The sequence below is a fragment of the Betta splendens genome, chromosome 13 (assembly GCF_900634795.4).
Source record: "Betta splendens chromosome 13, fBetSpl5.4, whole genome shotgun sequence".
Taxonomy (NCBI): domain Eukaryota; kingdom Metazoa; phylum Chordata; class Actinopteri; order Anabantiformes; family Osphronemidae; genus Betta; species Betta splendens.
The window spans coordinates 9,199,715-9,217,885 of record NC_040893.2 but is presented as its reverse complement, the minus strand read 5'-3'; the positions used below and the strand labels follow the sequence as shown (position 1 = coordinate 9,217,885).

Sequence of the window (18,171 nt, the reverse complement as noted above, 5' to 3'; positions counted from 1 at the left end):
GTGGCTATTAACACTCTTTACTTCTTTCCCTTTCACACTATTTGAATTATGCAACTTCTGACGGCATTGTCTTTATGTTGTCTTCTGTCCTTTTAGGTTTGCACAAAGTGTGTGTGCTGTAAGAGTTGTGGAGCCACCAAACCTGGGAAGTCCTGGGATGCCCAGTGGTCACATGACTTCTCCATGTGTCATGACTGTGCCAAGCTCTTTGCTAAAGGTATCTGATGCACATGTGTCGCTTAGCATGTCGCTCACTGTTTTAGTAGTGAGTATAGAAAGTATACAGCACTGGTTTTCTTTCTGTTAAAAAATCTTCCCTTCGTTTGGAAGACTTCATAACTTATCAAAGCCAAGTGACAGAGTTAAAAGGACAACATTTTAAAATGTGATTGCAGTGGTTCAGTGGTTTAATCTTATTGCACTTGTACTCACTCTCTCAGGGAACTTCTGCCCACTGTGTGATAAGTGCTATGATGATGATGACTTTGACAGCAAGATGATGGAGTGTGCCCGTTGCAGCCATTGGGTTCATGCCAAGTGTGAGAATCTGACAGGTTAGTTTATTGAAAAAAACTGAATTTTATGAAAACAGCTACTCTGTGTATATCTTTTCCTACCAGTAGAGCACTGTCCTGAGTATTTACCAGCATTCGTCATGTCAGTTGTCATTGTGCTGATGACTGACAGGCGGTTCTCTTAACGCTGTCATGTTGATGACATGCTGATAGACAGTAAACTTAATGCATGCATTAATGACCTGCTGCCTTTTGCCTTCCCCTAGATGAAATGTACGAGCTGCTGTCAAAGCTGCCAGAGAGTGTTGCCTACACTTGTACCAAATGTACCGAACGCCATCCGGCTGAGTGGAGGACAGCCGTGGAGAACGAGCTTCAGGGCAGCATTCGCCATGTCCTTACTGCACTGTTAAACTCACGCACATCCACACACCTGCTACGTTACAGACAGGTTAGCCCAAGTTTGCTTTTTCCTCTTTGCAATAAAGTAGCACTGTTGATACCACCAAAGACCTCTACAAAGTGTGTGACACTCGCCCTTTGTGGCAGGCGGTGAAGCCTCCAGAGCTAAATCCAGAGACAGAGGAGAGTCTTCCATCCCGTCGTTCACCAGAGGGTCCAGACCCTCCAATCCTTACAGAAGCCACTGCCACTTCTTCTAGCGACTCCCCTCCAGACCTGGAGTCTGTTGAGAAAAAGATGGATCAGGGCCGCTACAACTCAGTGGTAAACAGTGCTTCAAAAAAAAAGAATGATCAATGTGTGTTTAGTGGACTTATCAGACTAAACTATGTGTTTCTTTGTGTGTGTGCGAATGTCATTTATTCCAGCTGGAGTTCAGTGACGATGTAGCTCGAATCATTCAGATGGCCATCAACAACGACGGTGGTCAGCCGGAGAGCAAGAGAGCCAACAGCATGGTCAAGTCTTTCTTCATTCGAGTAAGACCCTGTCAACTTTGTATAATAGGTTTTATTACCAACATTATAACATTAATTGAAACTACAAAACTAAAAACAATAAATACATGCGAAAAGACTTTGGGGATCATACAGTACAGTACAGTACAGTATCACCTCAACAACTGTGCAACTGTGTCTGTGTAAGTGCTTTATAGCATGCTGATGTACAAGTTTTATAAAATGATCTGTTTCAGCAAATGGACCGAATCTTCCCATGGTTCAAAGTGAAAGAGTCGACGCTCTGGGAAAGACAAAAAGTCTCTGCCAAGTGAGTGTCTCCTACACCACAGCATACAAAGCGTTGTACCAGTTACACAAAGTTTGGTGTACGGTATCCAGCTGATCTGAGTAACTCATTAAGGTCATGTAAGACATTTTTTATTTACTGGTTGATTCTACATTACTTATTTAAAAATTAGGTACACTGGTGTAGCAGTTTTGCAGATTTTGGCATTAAATTCAGGCATCAATAAAGAATGATGAATGCTGAAAGTAATACAAGTCTAAAAGCCATAATTTAGAGCCACATCATTGAACTTTGTGGAATAAATCTAGTGGCAAGTTAAGAGTTCAGTTAATCTAAACACTGCCTGCATTGCCCTCCCTCTCCCTGCTTTCTTGTGCTCTGCTCCGCTTCACTCACCTTTCCGGGTATCGGTACGTGTGAAGTACAATAAATAAAAATCTGTAAAAACTACCAGACAAGCAGAAAAGATGAAATTCTCTGATTCGTCTGAACGGTGAGCCTCTGCACTGCTGCCAGGCCGTTCATTTAGTCTGGCTCACAAAGGTCTCCGACAGCAACTGTATATTACCGTATATAGGAGAGAACCAGAAAGCAATGAACTAATGTTATTACAGTCTGCCGGCCAACTTTACCAGTGCGTAGCAGCTAAATGTTAGGACCAGAATGATCCTAGATGTGATCTTATCGAGGGGTTAAGAATACATTTAAAGGTGTGTGATGCTTTCAGCTGTTTATTTTGATTTTAACAACCTAAGATATTGAAACCGCATCATTAAAATTGATTCCACCGTTTGTCAGAACAATGGGCAGTTTGTAATGTCACATAAATGAAATGAATGAAATTATTTTGTTACAAGTGAATACGAAAGGTTTGTTGCCACTTTTCACAGTGTAAATGAAGAATCTGGTTTCACTGTCTAATATGCAAGTTCTCATTTATTTCTATATAGAAATTCACAGCAGTATAGCAGTTATTCACTTGTCTACTTATATTTAGCCATCAGCAAACCATTCATTCTGGATTATCTCCAGGTGTTGTGGAAACTAAACTGGAAGAGTGTTATGTTTCACCCCAAGGCTGGTTGATACATACTTTGGTTTACTTGTCAGATGGGTTTATCTATTCACCCTGTGGCTACCATTTCATAGATTCCTTCTTTCTATCTTTTCATGTATTACACCAATTACAAGCCCTGCTTAACTTGTCACAGATGTTGGAATGATTATTTATTACTGCCACCTAAGAAAATCAGACACGTTTTTTTAGTAGTAGTTTTACATTTTAGCCTTTAATTCATGTTTAAACTAATAGAATGTCTTGTCTCTGCATGTTGTTATTCCCTTAGCAGTGGGCTCCTCCCGAATGCTGTACTGCCTCCTTCACTGGACCACAACTATGCCCAGTGGCAGGAGAGACAAGAGCTTTCTCGCGCTGAACACCCCCACCTCATGAAAAAGATCATCCCAGCTCCCCGACCCAAGACCCCCGGGGAACCAGATTCTCCAGTTTCCCCTCCTCCAGTCCTTCCCACTTTACCCCCACCACCCCCACTCCTACCTGGTAAATCATAAATATGTTTGTTTTGCTGATGATTTAATTTAATGTTTTTATTCTAAATGTTGTATTTTGTCTTAAGACTGTGAAGAAAGTCCAGAAGTTCCTCTTCCTCCAGGCGTTAGTGACAACAGGCAATGTGTCCTGTGTCTGAAGTATGGAGATGAGAACACTAATGTAAGGAATCTGACTGCCTGCTTAACATACATATGACCGAGTATGCGTCAATCTAAAATGTGGCTGTGTGCTTCAGGAGGGTGGTAGGCTGCTGTACATCGGCCAGAATGAGTGGACCCATGTGAACTGTGCCCTGTGGTCTGCAGAGGTGTTTGAGGATGATGATGGCTCACTGAAGAATGTTCACATGGCTGTTCTCAGGGGAAAACAGCTGGTAAATCAGGAAACAGTCTCGAGTTCTCATTTTATTTTTACCAAATATCTATTGGAGAGATATGTACAATCTGTCAATCTGTTTTTCATTCAGCGCTGTGAAAAGTGTCAAAAGCCAGGGGCCACAGTTAGATGCTGTCTGACGTCCTGCACCAACACCTACCACTTTATGTGCGCTCGCCACTGTCACTGCGTCTTCCTTGAGGACAAGAAAGTCTATTGTACAAAGCACAGGGACCTCATCAAAGGAGAAGTACGAAAATCAGATTTACTAAAACTCACTAAATTCTTACTAAAAGCCTAGAATGGACCCATTGGAATAAACAGAAAGTTACTTAGTTAAGGGTGGCTGTTAATGTTTTCGTTTTTGTTTACCTACATTCAAGGTGGTGTCTGGGTTCGAAGTAACTCGCAGGATCCTGGTGGATCTGGAGGGAATAAGTCTCAGGAGGAAGTGGCTGGCTGGACTTGAACCTGAAAATGTTCATATGATGATTGGTAGGGCCACTGCTGGTGGTTAAACTCCAACAGTTTTTACTTACTGCCAGTGATTCTTGAGTCTGATCTGAACATTATCATGGCAGGATCCATGACGATTGATTGTTTGGGGGTACTGACAGAGCTCTCCGACTGCAAACGCAAACTCTTCCCTGTAGGATACCAGTGAGTTTTATTTTGCTTAATTTAAACTGTTAAACTGCCTGGTATGTTTTCTTTGTTTCTTTTCTTTTCCCACTTCCTATACTTTTCACTTTAAAATAAATAAATAAATTATTTTGTCTGCAGGTGTTCAAGAGTGTACTGGAGTACCTTAGATGCTCGAAAGCGCTGTGTGTATACCTGTAGGATTTTAGTTTGTCACCCTCCAGTGGTGGAGTCTGACCTGAAGAGCATGATGGCCCCAGAGGAAAACCACACAATAGTGCACAGTCCACCTCCAATAGCAGGTAACCTCCACATAATCTATGTAGTTTAAATATATTACAACATATGGTTTGTGTCAATTTCTCTTTTTTTTATATTTAGATTTTCCTGATCCATTTGAATCTCCAAGACGCTCCGACACGCTTTCCCCTGCTAACACACCCAAACTCAGGGTTTACACCAGAAATCGACACCCCAGTTATCCCCCTTGTCAGCGCTCACTCTGTCTGAGCCCCATGCCCTCCCCAGGTACTAACAGGCATTCTTTGTTCTTCTTTCTTCAGCATTACAGATAATTTTGATATTTGTGCACAGAGAGAATCTTTTTCCAGAGTGGCCCCAATTTCAGCTTGCATTTCTTTTATTTTGTAGGAGGCGTGTCTCAGCCCCAAAGCCATGAAATTGTGACAGTGGGAGATTCCCTAGTGAACCCAGGCATGCGTAGTATTGACTCTCGCCGCCACAGCTCCCCTTCTCTCTCCCCTCCTTCCCATCAGATGAACAGACAGAGGGGGGTGACCTCGCCACCTCACATTTTGCCACGACCCCTTACCTCACCCCCTCCTCTCATTCCTTCCCCTGCAAGAGACCCTGAAAAGTCCAAACATCTCAGCAAAGACTTGGCAAAGATTGCCATTCATAAAGACGACGAAAGATCTAGGGCGTTTTCCACTGACAGAAACCGACAGCAACCATCTAGAGACCAAGTGATGAGAGATGCTGACAAGGGAAGAGTAATCAGTCGGGACCAGGGTTCCAATAATTCTGAAAAGAAGAGATCATCCAGAGAACTTGGGCAAAAAGACTCTGACAAGGGTGAACAAGCAACCAAAGACCAAGAGAAGAAAAGATCATTGAGTAAAGACTCAGGTTTGCAAGACTATGACAGGGGAAGAACCTTAAAAGAATCAGAAAAGGGAAGACAAGTAAACAGAGACTCTGAAAAGGGGAGACTAGCAAGCAGAGAGTCAAGCAATAGAGAATCAGATAAGAGCAAATCATCCTCTAGAGATACTGGTTATAAGGAAACGGAAAAATCTGGGTCACTCAATAGAGATGTGGGGGTCAGGGACTCTGAGAAGCATAGACACCACGGCAGGGAGACAGGAAAGGACTTAAGCCAAGGCAAGGACAAACCATCTAGCAGAGACTCTGACAAGGGTAGACCTTTCTCTAGAGATTCCAGTTATAGAAGCACAGAAAGAAACAGGGAGTCTGGCTCAGGGAAGGACAGTAACCCTGGCACGCAGTCCAAACTGACTGGAGGTGAGAGTAAAAGCCTCAGACTGGCACCTGCAGGATCAGGCCAGTCCTCCCCTCCTGTGGGCACTGCTGTTCTCACAAGTCAACAGCGAGGCGGTAGCATGAGGCAGACTGCCAAGCACGCTAAGCACGGAGGCAAAGACCATGATTTTTCCGCAGGCCTAGGTTTGTTGCCCCGCCCACGGTCTACCCCTGCCTCCAACATCAGCCAGCCTAAAGACAAGCCTAGCTCAGGGAAGGAGAGTAGTAGTGGCACTGGAAACATAATGCCAGCTTCACACCATAAAGATTCTGTTGTTAGGAAATCCAGCTCCCCGCAGCCTTTTCAGAAATTCAAATCAAATTCACGAAAGTCAAACGATTACTCATCAACCACAGCAGGAGCTTTAAAGCCTTCGTGGCCATCGAGGACACCAGGAGAAGACAGTGTTGTCAAGCGGGGCTCGGTGCACATGGCCTCCTCAGTTGCAGCTTCAGCTGCCAAAGACAAGCACCCCAAAGTTAAGACCGCATGCAGAGAGGTATATAATGACCGCGAAAGAGAGAAGACCCTCCAAAACAGCAACAGCAGCAACAAAATTCCCCTTCTCAACAATAACACAAAAGCTCTCTGCAGCTCCAACACGCATCCTACAAACCCCGGTACTCACAACAGCAGCAACAGCAGCAACAGCAGCAAAGCTCCAGTGCTCGGACACAGCACCAAAACGCAAGCAAAGACTCAGGGGGAGAAGCATGAGAACCAAGGGGACAGGTCCTCCTCAAAGAGCAGAGAAAATTATTCCTGTCCTGAGAGAAAAAATATCTCCAATCTGGACAATTTATCACATCTGCAGCAGGCTGGTTTAGTACCAGAGAAAGTAAAGACTCTCACTTCTCACACCAAACAAGCAAGTAACCAGCTGTCGGTGTCCTCCAGAGAGAAAAAGAGATCTGTTAAATCCCCCACTGTGACTCCACTCAAGAGTGATGTCAAGACTGACCCTAATGGAACCAGCACTGTTGGTGGTATCTCTTCTTCCTCTTGTCCCGCATCCACTACCTCCACTGTTACTACTGTTGGCCAGGGAACTCGCCTCCCTGCCCACTCCACTCTCTGCTCATCACTCTCTGCCAGCAGCAGCGACAGCTCCGAATCCGACACTCAGACTCAGACGGAGGATGACGATTTACACAAGGACTCACACAGTGAACTCAGAAGTCACCATGGCCTCCTCACTCAACGCACTGAGGACGACGACGATGGCGCAGATGACCATGACAGAGGTAGTGATGACAAACATCACGAGGACGACAGTGACGGCTCAGGGTCCGCCAAGCGCCGCTACCCTCGGCGCAGTGCCCGCGCTCGCTCCAACATGTTTTTTGGCCTCACTCCTTTCTATGGGGTTCGCTCATATGGTGAAGAGGACCTTGCCTTCTACAGCAGTGGAGATGCTGCCGGAGCAATGGTAAAGAGGAAACATGGGGGCCGCAAGAAGTCAGCTGAGGGACAAGTGGATGGAGCAGACGATATGAGCACCTCCTCTTCATCAGGGGACAGTGGAGAGGATGAAGACAGTGGATTAAAGCCGAGAGGGAAAGATCCTTACTATTACAACTTCACGCGAACTATAATAAATCCAGGAGACGGCCTTCCATCCATAGAAGGGATAGACCAATGTCTTGGACGGGGCTCCCAGCTCCAGCGCTTTCTAAAAGATGAAGAGCAGCAGCAAAACAGGGCTCAAGGAAAGGCTGAGGAGGACCTACTAAGTGCTTTGTAAGTAGATACAACACTTCTGATAGACTTGTTAGCTAATATTTATTTGTGTTGTCTCCAATAACAACGTAACATGGTGCTTTTGTTTTTGAACAGAACCTTAGGGAAGCAGCATATTGGACAGCTTGATGGCATTGATGATGGCTCTGAAAGCGATACCAGCATCTGCACCACCAGCACCACAACCACTAGGGCCACATCCTCTTCCGCCCCACATAAGAGCACTCCCAAGAGAAGGGGCAGAGAAAGGCACACAGAGAAACCTGACTCTCACGACACCAGCAAAGAGGCTGACAGCAGTGGTGGAGCAGTGAGCGGCAACACGCGGGAAAGCAGAAAGAACCAGAAAGAAAACTGTCTTCCTCTAGGAAGCGGCGTCAAAACGAGTCAGGATCCTTTGGAGGCCCAGCTGTCCCTCAGCACAGACCTGCTTAAGTCAGATTCGGACAACAACAACAGTGATGATTGTGGGAACATTTTGCCATCAGACATCATGGAGTTTGTTCTGAACACACCTTCTATGTCAATGCAGGCACTTAGCCAGCAGTCTGAGCCTTCCTCTTCAGAACTTTTGCTGGATGAGAGTTATGTTGGAGTGGATGTCAACCGGCGGAAAGACATTCTGTTTGAAGACTATCCCCAGCCACTATCCAGTACGGATAGTGGAGGTGTGGTGGAGGGTAGTGTGAATAGCTCCATATCTGTAGAGGAGCCATATCTTCCACTGGAGCTGCCGTCTGACCTCTCTGTCCTCACTACACGACCTGCTGTCAGCACCGGTCAGAACCATGCAGGTGGTAGTCTCATCTCAGATACCTCAGAACGTACCATGCTAGGCTTGACCTCTGACCCCGACACTATCAGGGGAGAAAAGAGTAGGAACAAAAAGAGAGCAGGATCAGGCGTTTCAGCATCTGACAGTCAGCACGATGCTACGGCTCTGGGAAACAATCAGGATGTTTCCAGGAGTTCAGGTACCCCTGGTCTGCCAAGTTCTCCGTCTCTGCCCCTTCAGGGTCAGAAGTACCTTCCAGCATCAGCAGCTGCTGCAGCTGCAGGCAGCCCTAGTCCAGTCCCTGGACCTGGACCATCCCAGGCTCAGGTTTCCAGCCCAGCTGTCATCAAACCAGGTCCGGACAAGCTTATTGTAGTTAATCAGCAGTTCCAGCCACTGTATGTTCTTCAGACTGTCCCTAATGGTGTCACTCAAAAGATTAGTGCCACTGGAGTGATGGACACTACCTCTCCTGCAGTGCTAAGCTCTATGACGCTTGCCACAGGGTTGAATACTGGTTTGTCCACAGCCCAGCCAATATTTCCTGCAGGTGGCAAAGTCTTGGGCACGATGCCTCACCCCTCTCAGATCCACACCTTTACAGGAGCAGCACAGGCTGGCTTCCAGGCAGGAATTCCCAGCACCACCTCAGGGCTTCTTATCGGTTTGTCCTCTCAGCCCCACGATCAATCCCAGATTCTGGTCTCAGAAGCTGGTCGACCTCACGAGTTGGGTCATAGCGTTGCTATAGTGTCGAGTCCCTCCTCCCTCACGTCCTCTCCTGCTGTTCTCGCCTCTGCTCCTGGCAGGAAGAGGCCCATCTCTCGTCTTCAGCCAAAAAAAAGCAAAAAGTTGGCCCGCTCTCGTAGTCAGCCTACTCTGGCTCCATCTGAAGTCGGCCCTCCTAATATGACCCTCATCAACCTGTCGTCTTCTCCGATTACTGCTGGTATTCCTGGGCAACCTGGGAGCTTGGTTGAGCTAAGCACTCTCTCCACATCTCAGCGCAAAGTTCCAAATATTATCAAAAGACAAAAATCCGGTGGGGTAATGTACTTGGATCCCACTACTCTCCTTCAGCAGAGGATTCCTGGTCCCTCTCAGCCCGGTATCCTGGGTCACGATTCCTCAACACATCTTCTTCCTTGCACAGTCTCTGGTCTTAACCCCAGTCAGTCTGTGTTGAATGTTGTGTCTGTGCCCCCTAGTGGTGCTACTGGCATTCTTGCACCAGGATCAGTATCACTCTCTACCCCTGTGCTCGGCTCTACTGAGATAACGGGACCAATCAGCAACCTCCTGTTTAAAGCGAGTCCACACAGCTTGGGCCTGTCAGATCAGCCCGTGGTCCTTCAGTCAGCAGGAGGAGCTCCTCTGATGTCACAGCTGAGCACCCCCGTGCAGACGTCAATAGCCAGTAGCATCTGCGTCCTACCCTCCCAACAGACTATAAGCATGGCTGTCAACCAGCAAGTAGAAACAGATGGAAGTAACGTCCAGTTACAGCATCAGATCCAGCCTCATAACAGACCTAAAACTATGGATTCCAGTCAAAATGCTACTGTTACCTTAGCCCCCGCCCCTTCCACAACTCTAAGCCCAGCCAAGGGACACGTTGTTGGAGTATTCACTCAGAAACAAACCTCTGTGCACTGCCAGAGCAGCAGAACAATGCCTATTTCCAGATCCTCGGAGCAAAAGACGTCCTACTCTGCTACATTATTGCCAGCCTCATTTGCACTTTCAGGAGTGGAAAAGGCCAAACAGAAGACGAAGAGAAGTAGGCAGAGTCCAGACATAACCAGCGGGAAGAAGCTTAAGGCTTCTCAGGCAGACGAGCACCACGGCAACCCTGCAGGACGGCACCCATCAAACCCAAGGTGAGGCACTGGTATTTCACAGAATGCTTGATATGTTTCAGTATTGTGTGTGTGTGTGTGTGTGTGTGTGTGTGTGTGTGTGTGTGCGTGCGTGCGTGCGTGATACAGGGGAGAAAATTGCACAATTACTATAACAACATAAACTAAAATTTAAATTATTATAATATTTTTTAGTGTTCCTAAAGTCTGAAACATTTCCTTACTTTCAGGTCCAAAGAGCTTAACTTACCTGAACCCATGGATACTGGCAAGCCAGCAGATAAGGCAACCAACAAAAGGTATGGAGTATTATTACGAACACATTACAAGTAAACCACAGAACAGAGTTCTAACGGAAGCTGCATGTTTTTTCTACTGTGCTTAGTAATAAGAAGACGCAGGAAGGTCTCTTTTTACCTGGGAAGAAGGTGGGGAAAGACAAACCATCTGCACCTGGAGGAGCAGGGTCTCTTCCTGTAACTTTACTACCTGACCAGGATGGCAACAGCATGGATAACGGCCTGGATAGCAAACCCAAGAAAGGCATCATCTTTGAAATCTGCAGCGAGGATGGCTTCCACATCCGCTGCGAAAGTATTGAGGGTGAGAGTCAGCATCTCTGCTTGTATAACTTGAGTTCAGTTTCTGTTTTAGTTCTTTTGGATTCCTAACACCAATATGGGTGCAGACGGAAATGCACTTAAATGTTTAAAGCTAAAAAATAGACATGGATCTGTGCTACTGATCACAACTGTAACGTTTTAGATGAACGTAATGCTTCACCGCAGTTAGTTACAAATAGTAGTAGTAAGTAGGGAGGCTTGGTGGCTCAGTGGCATTGGCTATGTAATATTTATAATATACCCAATGAGACTTAAAATCACATTAGTAATAATCTGACTGTATAACAATGAATTCATTGTTAGTGGAACTACAAATAACCAACTGTACTTGCATTGTTTTTACATAGTCTGTACAAATACACATGTCTGTATTTAATTTTGCTACCTTTGGATAGCAATGTTTAAAACATGTTGCATGAAACACTGATCTGTCTTGTGTAATCACCCGATACAGAAGCTTGGAAGTCCTTGACTGATAAGGTGCAGGAAGCTCGCTCCAATGCACGACTCAAGGAGCTCTGTTTTGAAGGTGAGGTGTCGCTTCACATCAGACTTACAGATAACTGCATATGTATTTTTAGTGGTTAAATAATATTTGTTTAACCTCTGAATCAGAAATACTAACTGAGGTCCGTCTTTATGGCTTTCAGGTGTGAATGGACTGAAGATGCTGGGAGTCGTTCATGAGGCCGTGGTCTTCCTGCTGGAGCAGCTGTATGGCTCCAGACACTGTAGAAGCTACCACTTCCGCTTCCACAAACCAGAGGAAACAGACGACCCCCCCATTAATCCCCATGGATCGGCTCGTGCAGAGGTCCACCACAGGTTAGGAAGGGACCAATGTTCCCTCTAATTTTCACAAGCGAACACACAAACCCCCTGAGTGATTCCTTGGACCGCTGTGAGCAAAATCAGACAAGTACACTATGATCACGCCAGCATTGCATCCATCCAAATTGCATGGTTTATCAATGTCAAATTATAGCACTAGAATACCAAAAATAAAAGACAATATAAACCTAACTTACAGTGGTGGATTGAACCACAAACCTTCTCTTCTGAAGGTCAATGCTTTACCGACTGAGCTAATAGACCTTCTGTGCAACTTTAACCTTCCATGAGTGTCCATTATCCAGTTACACTGGTTTTGGTCAAATAAATATCTTGCGTGTAACTGCCTGCTCTGGCTGATCCTTAACTCTCTAAGTCTCTCTCTGCCTCATATTGCTACTATACGACACACTTTTAACAATACTTTGAGTAGGCAAGGGAACGTTTGAAGACTCGAATAGTTTGTTACTTACAAAACCAAACAAAAGCTCAAAAGCCACTGCTCGTGTTTGGGAGTGAGAATACCAGCGCAGAGTACATGGAGTGATGCTGATTTGACCACAGAAAAGCAAACAGTGACTCATTTGACCACGGTTGTCATTTAAGTTGATTAGCTGCGTAAATACAGTACGTCTGTGAATCGCATCATTGGCAGCCAGTTACCGGTCACTCAGTGCTACCGTGCACGCATCTTAGAGGGAACAGTGGAAGGCACCCATGTGCACAATCAAACAGCTGCAATTCAGTGCATTTCATTGAATGAGTTCCTGTTTATAACTCATGTGTATTCACTTCCACAGGAGATCTGTATTTGATATGTTTAATTTCTTGGCCTCAAAACATCGCCAGCCTCCCGAGTACAGGCCACAGGAAGAAGATGATGAGGAAGGACAACTGAGAACTGCCAGGTGTGTTACAGTGCACGCACATACAACAGACCAATACCAGTTCTACAATATAATTATGTCAGAGCAATAATGCAGTTGTCATGGATGCTGTGGTTGCAGGCGACCGTCCATGGAGCTGCCACTGGCTGTAAGGTTCAAAAACCTCAAGGCCACTTCCAAGGAAACTGTTGGCGTCTACAGGTTAGACAACACTTTTTTAATCTGTTAGCACTTAGATCGATGAAATATTGGATAACAGAAATCACTGTACACTAATAAATAGGAAGGCTTTAAAAAGTAGATGATCAAAACCAGTAATATTAAAAATCATATGTACGTAGTATGTGTAGGTCTAAAGAGACCTAAATGACTTAGCTTGGTTCCCTGTATGTGTCTCCAGGTCTCCTATTCATGGCCGAGGTCTGTTCTGCAAGAAAACCATTGATCCTGGGGAAATGGTAATTGAATACTCTGGAAACGTCATTCGGTCTGTGCTCACTGACAAACGAGAGAAATATTATGATGGAAAGGTGAGACAGTCATGATTCGTTTGTCGTTTTGCTCGCATAACTTAAAAACAGTTCGGAGCATCACGCAACCTCTTCACCTTGTCTCCTCCAAAGGGGATTGGCTGTTACATGTTCCGCATCGATGACTACGAGGTGGTGGACGCCACGGTGCATGGCAACGCTGCCCGCTTCATCAACCACTCCTGCGAGCCCAACTGCTACTCTCGGGTGATCACAGTGGACGGCCAGAAGCACATTGTCATCTTTGCCTCTCGGCGCATCTACTGTGGCGAGGAGCTCACCTACGACTACAAGTTCCCCATCGAGGACGCCAGCCACAAGTTGCCCTGCAACTGTGGCGCAAAGAAGTGTCGCAAGTTCCTCAACTGAAGCCTGTGTCTAAATAAGAGGAGTGCAGGTCTGTTCAACAGCAGTGCCACGGTGTTCCGAGCACACCCCAGCTGGCAGGTCGCGGTGGCTCAGCGCCAGTCGCTCTCGGTTGGGTCCGCGTAGGACCAGATATGCCAACGGGACTCATGCTCTCTCAGTGTTGCTGCTGGTGCTGGCAGAACGCAGAAGAGACCGCTTTTGTGAGTTGCATTGATTATGCAGAAAAGGCCATTTGGAGGAGGGGCCATTTGTAGAAATTACAGCATATTGTGCCTCTTTATGTGTCATTTACATTTGGCATGGGAATTTTCACCCTAAGAGGTGAATGATGTGAGTTCTTTAGCCTTCACAGCATTGCAATATCAGCTTTTATTTACATTTTGGTGATTCATATTCGTTTTACATTGGCCCATCCTCCTTAAATCTAAATGATTCAAAAATGCTGAGAAGTGAACGTAGAAGGAAAAAAAAAATCAAAGGTTCAATTTTACACCAAAGTGCAATTTGTTGAAGGGACTTGGAACAACGTTAATTTTACTAAATAGCTAAATGGAAAACTTTGTTAGAATTTCTTTTTATAATCTCAGTGTCAGTTGTTGATGCACCTTGTCTGAATGTGCCCTGATGCGTTCAGGGGCATTGTGATTATTGAACCTTCCCCTAGCTGGCTTTTTGAGAAGCTCGGAGGCGTGTACATCTGATGCTGTAAATAGGAGGTGTTCAGGTGGAAACACTAGGGGGAGCAGTGGCCACAGAGAAGAAGAGAGGAAGGAAGACAAGGCGGTAGCAGTGTAGATTTTTTCGGGGTCATTCGTGTAAAGGGTGATGTTTGAGGTTGATACCAGTCGTACTTAAACAGACCGTTAGTCTGACAGCTTGGTAGCTATGTACACTTGTTGGGGTCTAGCCTCTGGCCTGAGAGTGCGAGGCAGCTAGAGATTCTGGTGGACTGACAGCCAAGGGACTGGAGAACCCTACTGATGTGCTTTAGTAGACATATTTATAATTGATTTTTTGGGGGGGGGATTTTACTGAGATTTACAGGCGTGTTGCACGTTTGTGCATGCTGTTGTTGTTATAAGACTTGTTCTTGGAAATTAAATAAGCTCGAACTTTTGACTCGCGTTCCAAATTACAGCAGCAGAGACAACCAAACATCACACCCTTAAATTGAGTTGTCACACAGCTTGTGTTCTTTATAGCCTGTTGTGATAACCGTTACTATGGAAAATGTTTTTTATTTGTATTAAGTCTGTTATGTGTCTTTTTATTATGGACAAGAATATTATGCTAAAATCAAATGTAAATAATGTATATTTTTCTACAAAAAAACTCAAAAAGCACTCACTAGTGGATAGCACTTAATGATGTATTTATATTTTTAAAAAAATCGTATTTATTTTATTGCATTTTTGTAGGAAATAGAGGTTTACAAACACTAATGCTCGGGCTCTATGTTTTGTATTCCGCTGCCTTTTCAACGTTGTTTTTGTCGTAATATTATTTTTTCTCTCTTAATTTGTAGCCTGAATGTTTTCTTTGATTCCAAAGACTGACGCTGGTCTGTGGCTTAGTCCCCCATTACTTCAGTCCACCAGTAGCTCTTTATTTATCCCAGGCCGTTTGGTCAGAGCTGACAGCTTCTTTCATTGTTCAGTATGGCAGTCATGTGAACTACTATTATGCACTTGAGAGTTTAGCCTTATCGTCTCCACACCACATCACACCGAGGAATCAAGTCCACTCACCGGCTTTTATCGAGGCGGTCTCACCACATGACGCGGTTTGGATTCGCACACTATTTGACGGCGGGTCACATCCCATCGGTTCACGGGCTCGGCCTAAGACAAAGAGGTGCCTTTATGTTAACACCACCGGTTCTCATACCTTGTTTGAGCGTCTCATCCGTGCTCGCCAGCATTTGCGTTTTCATTCAGTCTGCTGGTGGTCGGCTGTAGTAATAAATGAGGACACCTCTCCTCCCTCACATGCCTTCTCCCCCTGAACATTTAATTAGACTGTTGAAACTGACAGTGCAACTGAGACCACGTTGCCCCAGTTTTAATTCGTTTCTCCGTTCATACTGACTTTGTTGTTATTACCTTAAGGCCGTTAGCGGTTGCTCCCGTGCTGCCCCCTCTTTGACTCACACATGGTTTGCACTTTAGCTGTGACACAGGCACTGAAACAGACACAGACAAACGACAGCTCTTTCTCCAGGCAGATAATGCAACTCCAATGCTGAAATCACAACCATCAAGACTTTGAGTTTGTGCATTAGGCCCTCAGTTCAGTCAAACCAGAGTTGGTCTCGAGGACTCTTGAAAGTGGTGTTTGAGGCTCTAGTAAAGTGCACTTGACTCTTTTCTGCAACAAAGTGAAGGCAGGGACCACACCAGCAGCCCTTTCCTTCCTGAAGGTGCAGCGTGTACCACCCTCGGCTGTACCTTTCCATTTAGGGCCCGAGATCAGGTCTTGAGGCCCCACCAATTTAACTGACAGCCCGGCCCTGCGGTCGTACAGCTGCACCTATACTGGGCTCGCTGGGTTCTGCTGCTAAGGTCAACAATGAATGTATAATCCTCCTCCACATCACCGGGCTTGACGTGATGATGTTGATACCTTGTCAGCTACATTTGTTTTCAGTTGTTGTCTCAGTAGATATGGAAGACGTGCAGGCAGCAGCGCCGCGCACACAATACAGACGTGTGAACAGCGGCGGCATTTGTGTGTGAGGGACGGCAGGTTTTTACCGGATTAGCTCCAACGGTTCACGCTAGCATCGGCGACAACACATTTGCTGGTGCCAAGGGCTCTGTCTACGACCCACTTCTCCAGATCCACTTCCGCGAATTCAGGGTCGAAAGGTTCAGTCAACAGTCAGTCGTTTATTTTAAGGCATTTAACAGCATATACAATACGAAAATGGTCTCTGTTGTTTCTTTGGACTTCGTTGTACCACGCCACACCAGTGGCCCTTCTCCGTCATCATCTGTAATTATAGTATAAATACATAACAATATTATACGGAATCATGCATAGTAATTTCTTGTACTTTAGTATCTATACAATATATGGAATGGACAGACAAACTTAGTTACAGTAGCAAAACAGCAGATTTATAATGGTTAATAGCAATGTTTCAGTGTACTCTATAATGGTTTTGTGTTACAGTACTATCAGATGAAACTAACGTGCATCATTCTTTTGTATATTGATATCCAGTACCAATTTTGCTGTGCCTGTGAGTGTTCCTTCACCAGCAAGGAGCACTGCAGTTCTTCGTTTGTTTGGTTTTTTTTTTTTGTTTTGTTTTTTTACTTTCTTTCTGGGAAGGAACGGTTTTTATGTGATGACAAATGTAACTGTATTAATGTGGTTGTGAACTTCTTGAGGTCAGCCATTTTCTTTTTTCCTCCTGGTTGTTGTAGTGAATGTTTTTTCTGTTTTACGTTCTAACAGGGACTTTTTTAGACAGCTTACTTGATGTGGTGAAAAATAAAGAGTTTGGTTTGTGGAGACCGATTGGGGAGTTTTAAAGGCGGCGCCAAAATGGCATACTTCATGTCTCCCTCATCACCAATCTCTCCTCCGAAGCTTTGGTTGTACTTATCCTGTACTGTTTTTATAGAAAGTCATAATGCTGATGTTGAAAACGTTTAATTTATTTATTTTGTGCAACATCCACCCTGGGTTGTTCTTTTCACAAGTCAAGGTTTGGGAGCGGCTCGACGAGTTCTTAAGTATTTGTAATTTTCTAATTGTTTCTTGTGTATCAAAGTTATCGGCCTATGATGGGAGGTGGTGTCACAGAGCGAGCGGACGAGCTAATTGAGGGATCACGCATCAAGAACAGGCTTGTTTTCTTATGCCTTGAATATACCTTTGTCTTATCAATATTTCTCCTGCTCTCTGTAATAACGGTATCCATGAGTTCAACAGTCATATTTTCGACAGTGTTCTTTCAACACATCAACGAAATGAAGGAAACCACCACAGTGAAAATAAACCACAAACTACTTGGTTGAATGTATAATTAGGAAACAAAGTTGTACATACGTGTAAAAAGAAAAATTTCTAATCATGTTTATTTTCTATGCACATTTTTTATTTAAGTGATAGTTTAAATAATAAACATGTCTCCTTTACTCTGGTTTGTCTCTTGAGTTCAGATACTTTCAGAGCGTTCGGTCACTTTAAATGAGCCTTAGCTTTTGGTTCATAAAATGGGTTTCCCCGAAGTGATTTACACGCAGATTAGTGAAAGCTTTTATCTAAAGCAACTTAGAGCTTATTATTCCACACAGGGAGGAACTTGGGGTTTAGTGCCTTGCTTTAGACCTCAGTCAAAACTTTATATGCTTCTCAGTGAAAACACTGGTTCCGTCATTAAACACCAAAGTACTTCTGTGCCATTAGTGTCACCGAACGAGGAGCTGCAGCATCAGACTCAGCATGACGACGTTGGACGCATAATAATTACAGGCGCGCTTCTGGCAAAAACAAAACAAGCATTTGCGCTAATATTTTTCTCTCTAATTAGATGGAATGAGTCCAGCTGGAGTCCTACAGCGGCAGAAGTCAGGCAAAACGAACTGTGAGCTTCTCCACATTTAGCTAAGTTAGAAAGGAAACAAGAATGATACATTATAAAGTATATTATTTGCTTTTTGGTTTTA

At 44.7% G+C, this 18,171-nt stretch overlaps 1 protein-coding gene across 4 annotated transcripts in view; it reads left to right on the top strand.

The window, feature by feature from the left end:
* Positions 1 to 17,645, top strand: part of kmt2a (lysine (K)-specific methyltransferase 2A) — a 32,935-nt gene extending 15,290 nt beyond the window's left edge. For 3 of the 4 annotated variants that reach the window (XM_029170443.3, XM_029170441.3, XM_029170439.3), the window contains 24 exons: positions 97 to 217; positions 441 to 554; positions 782 to 966; positions 1,065 to 1,241; positions 1,346 to 1,456; positions 1,672 to 1,745; positions 3,071 to 3,285; positions 3,362 to 3,456; positions 3,533 to 3,670; positions 3,764 to 3,922; positions 4,056 to 4,167; positions 4,254 to 4,332; positions 4,456 to 4,616; positions 4,696 to 4,842; positions 4,966 to 7,618; positions 7,715 to 10,273; positions 10,483 to 10,551; positions 10,638 to 10,855; positions 11,330 to 11,404; positions 11,526 to 11,700; positions 12,507 to 12,614; positions 12,714 to 12,794; positions 12,994 to 13,123; positions 13,217 to 17,645. In XM_029170443.3, the coding sequence (XP_029026276.1) occupies positions 97 to 217; positions 441 to 554; positions 782 to 966; positions 1,065 to 1,241; positions 1,346 to 1,456; positions 1,672 to 1,745; positions 3,071 to 3,285; positions 3,362 to 3,456; positions 3,533 to 3,670; positions 3,764 to 3,922; positions 4,056 to 4,167; positions 4,254 to 4,332; positions 4,456 to 4,616; positions 4,696 to 4,842; positions 4,966 to 7,618; positions 7,715 to 10,273; positions 10,483 to 10,551; positions 10,638 to 10,855; positions 11,330 to 11,404; positions 11,526 to 11,700; positions 12,507 to 12,614; positions 12,714 to 12,794; positions 12,994 to 13,123; positions 13,217 to 13,492 (8,232 nt within the window). In that variant the 3' untranslated portion in view covers positions 13,493 to 17,645. The remainder of the gene's footprint in view (positions 1 to 96; positions 218 to 440; positions 555 to 781; positions 967 to 1,064; positions 1,242 to 1,345; positions 1,457 to 1,671; positions 1,746 to 3,070; positions 3,286 to 3,361; positions 3,457 to 3,532; positions 3,671 to 3,763; positions 3,923 to 4,055; positions 4,168 to 4,253; positions 4,333 to 4,455; positions 4,617 to 4,695; positions 4,843 to 4,965; positions 7,619 to 7,714; positions 10,274 to 10,482; positions 10,552 to 10,637; positions 10,856 to 11,329; positions 11,405 to 11,525; positions 11,701 to 12,506; positions 12,615 to 12,713; positions 12,795 to 12,993; positions 13,124 to 13,216) is intronic. The other variant, XM_029170442.3, reaches the window with a different exon arrangement.
* The last annotated feature ends 526 nt before the right edge of the window (positions 17,646 to 18,171 follow it).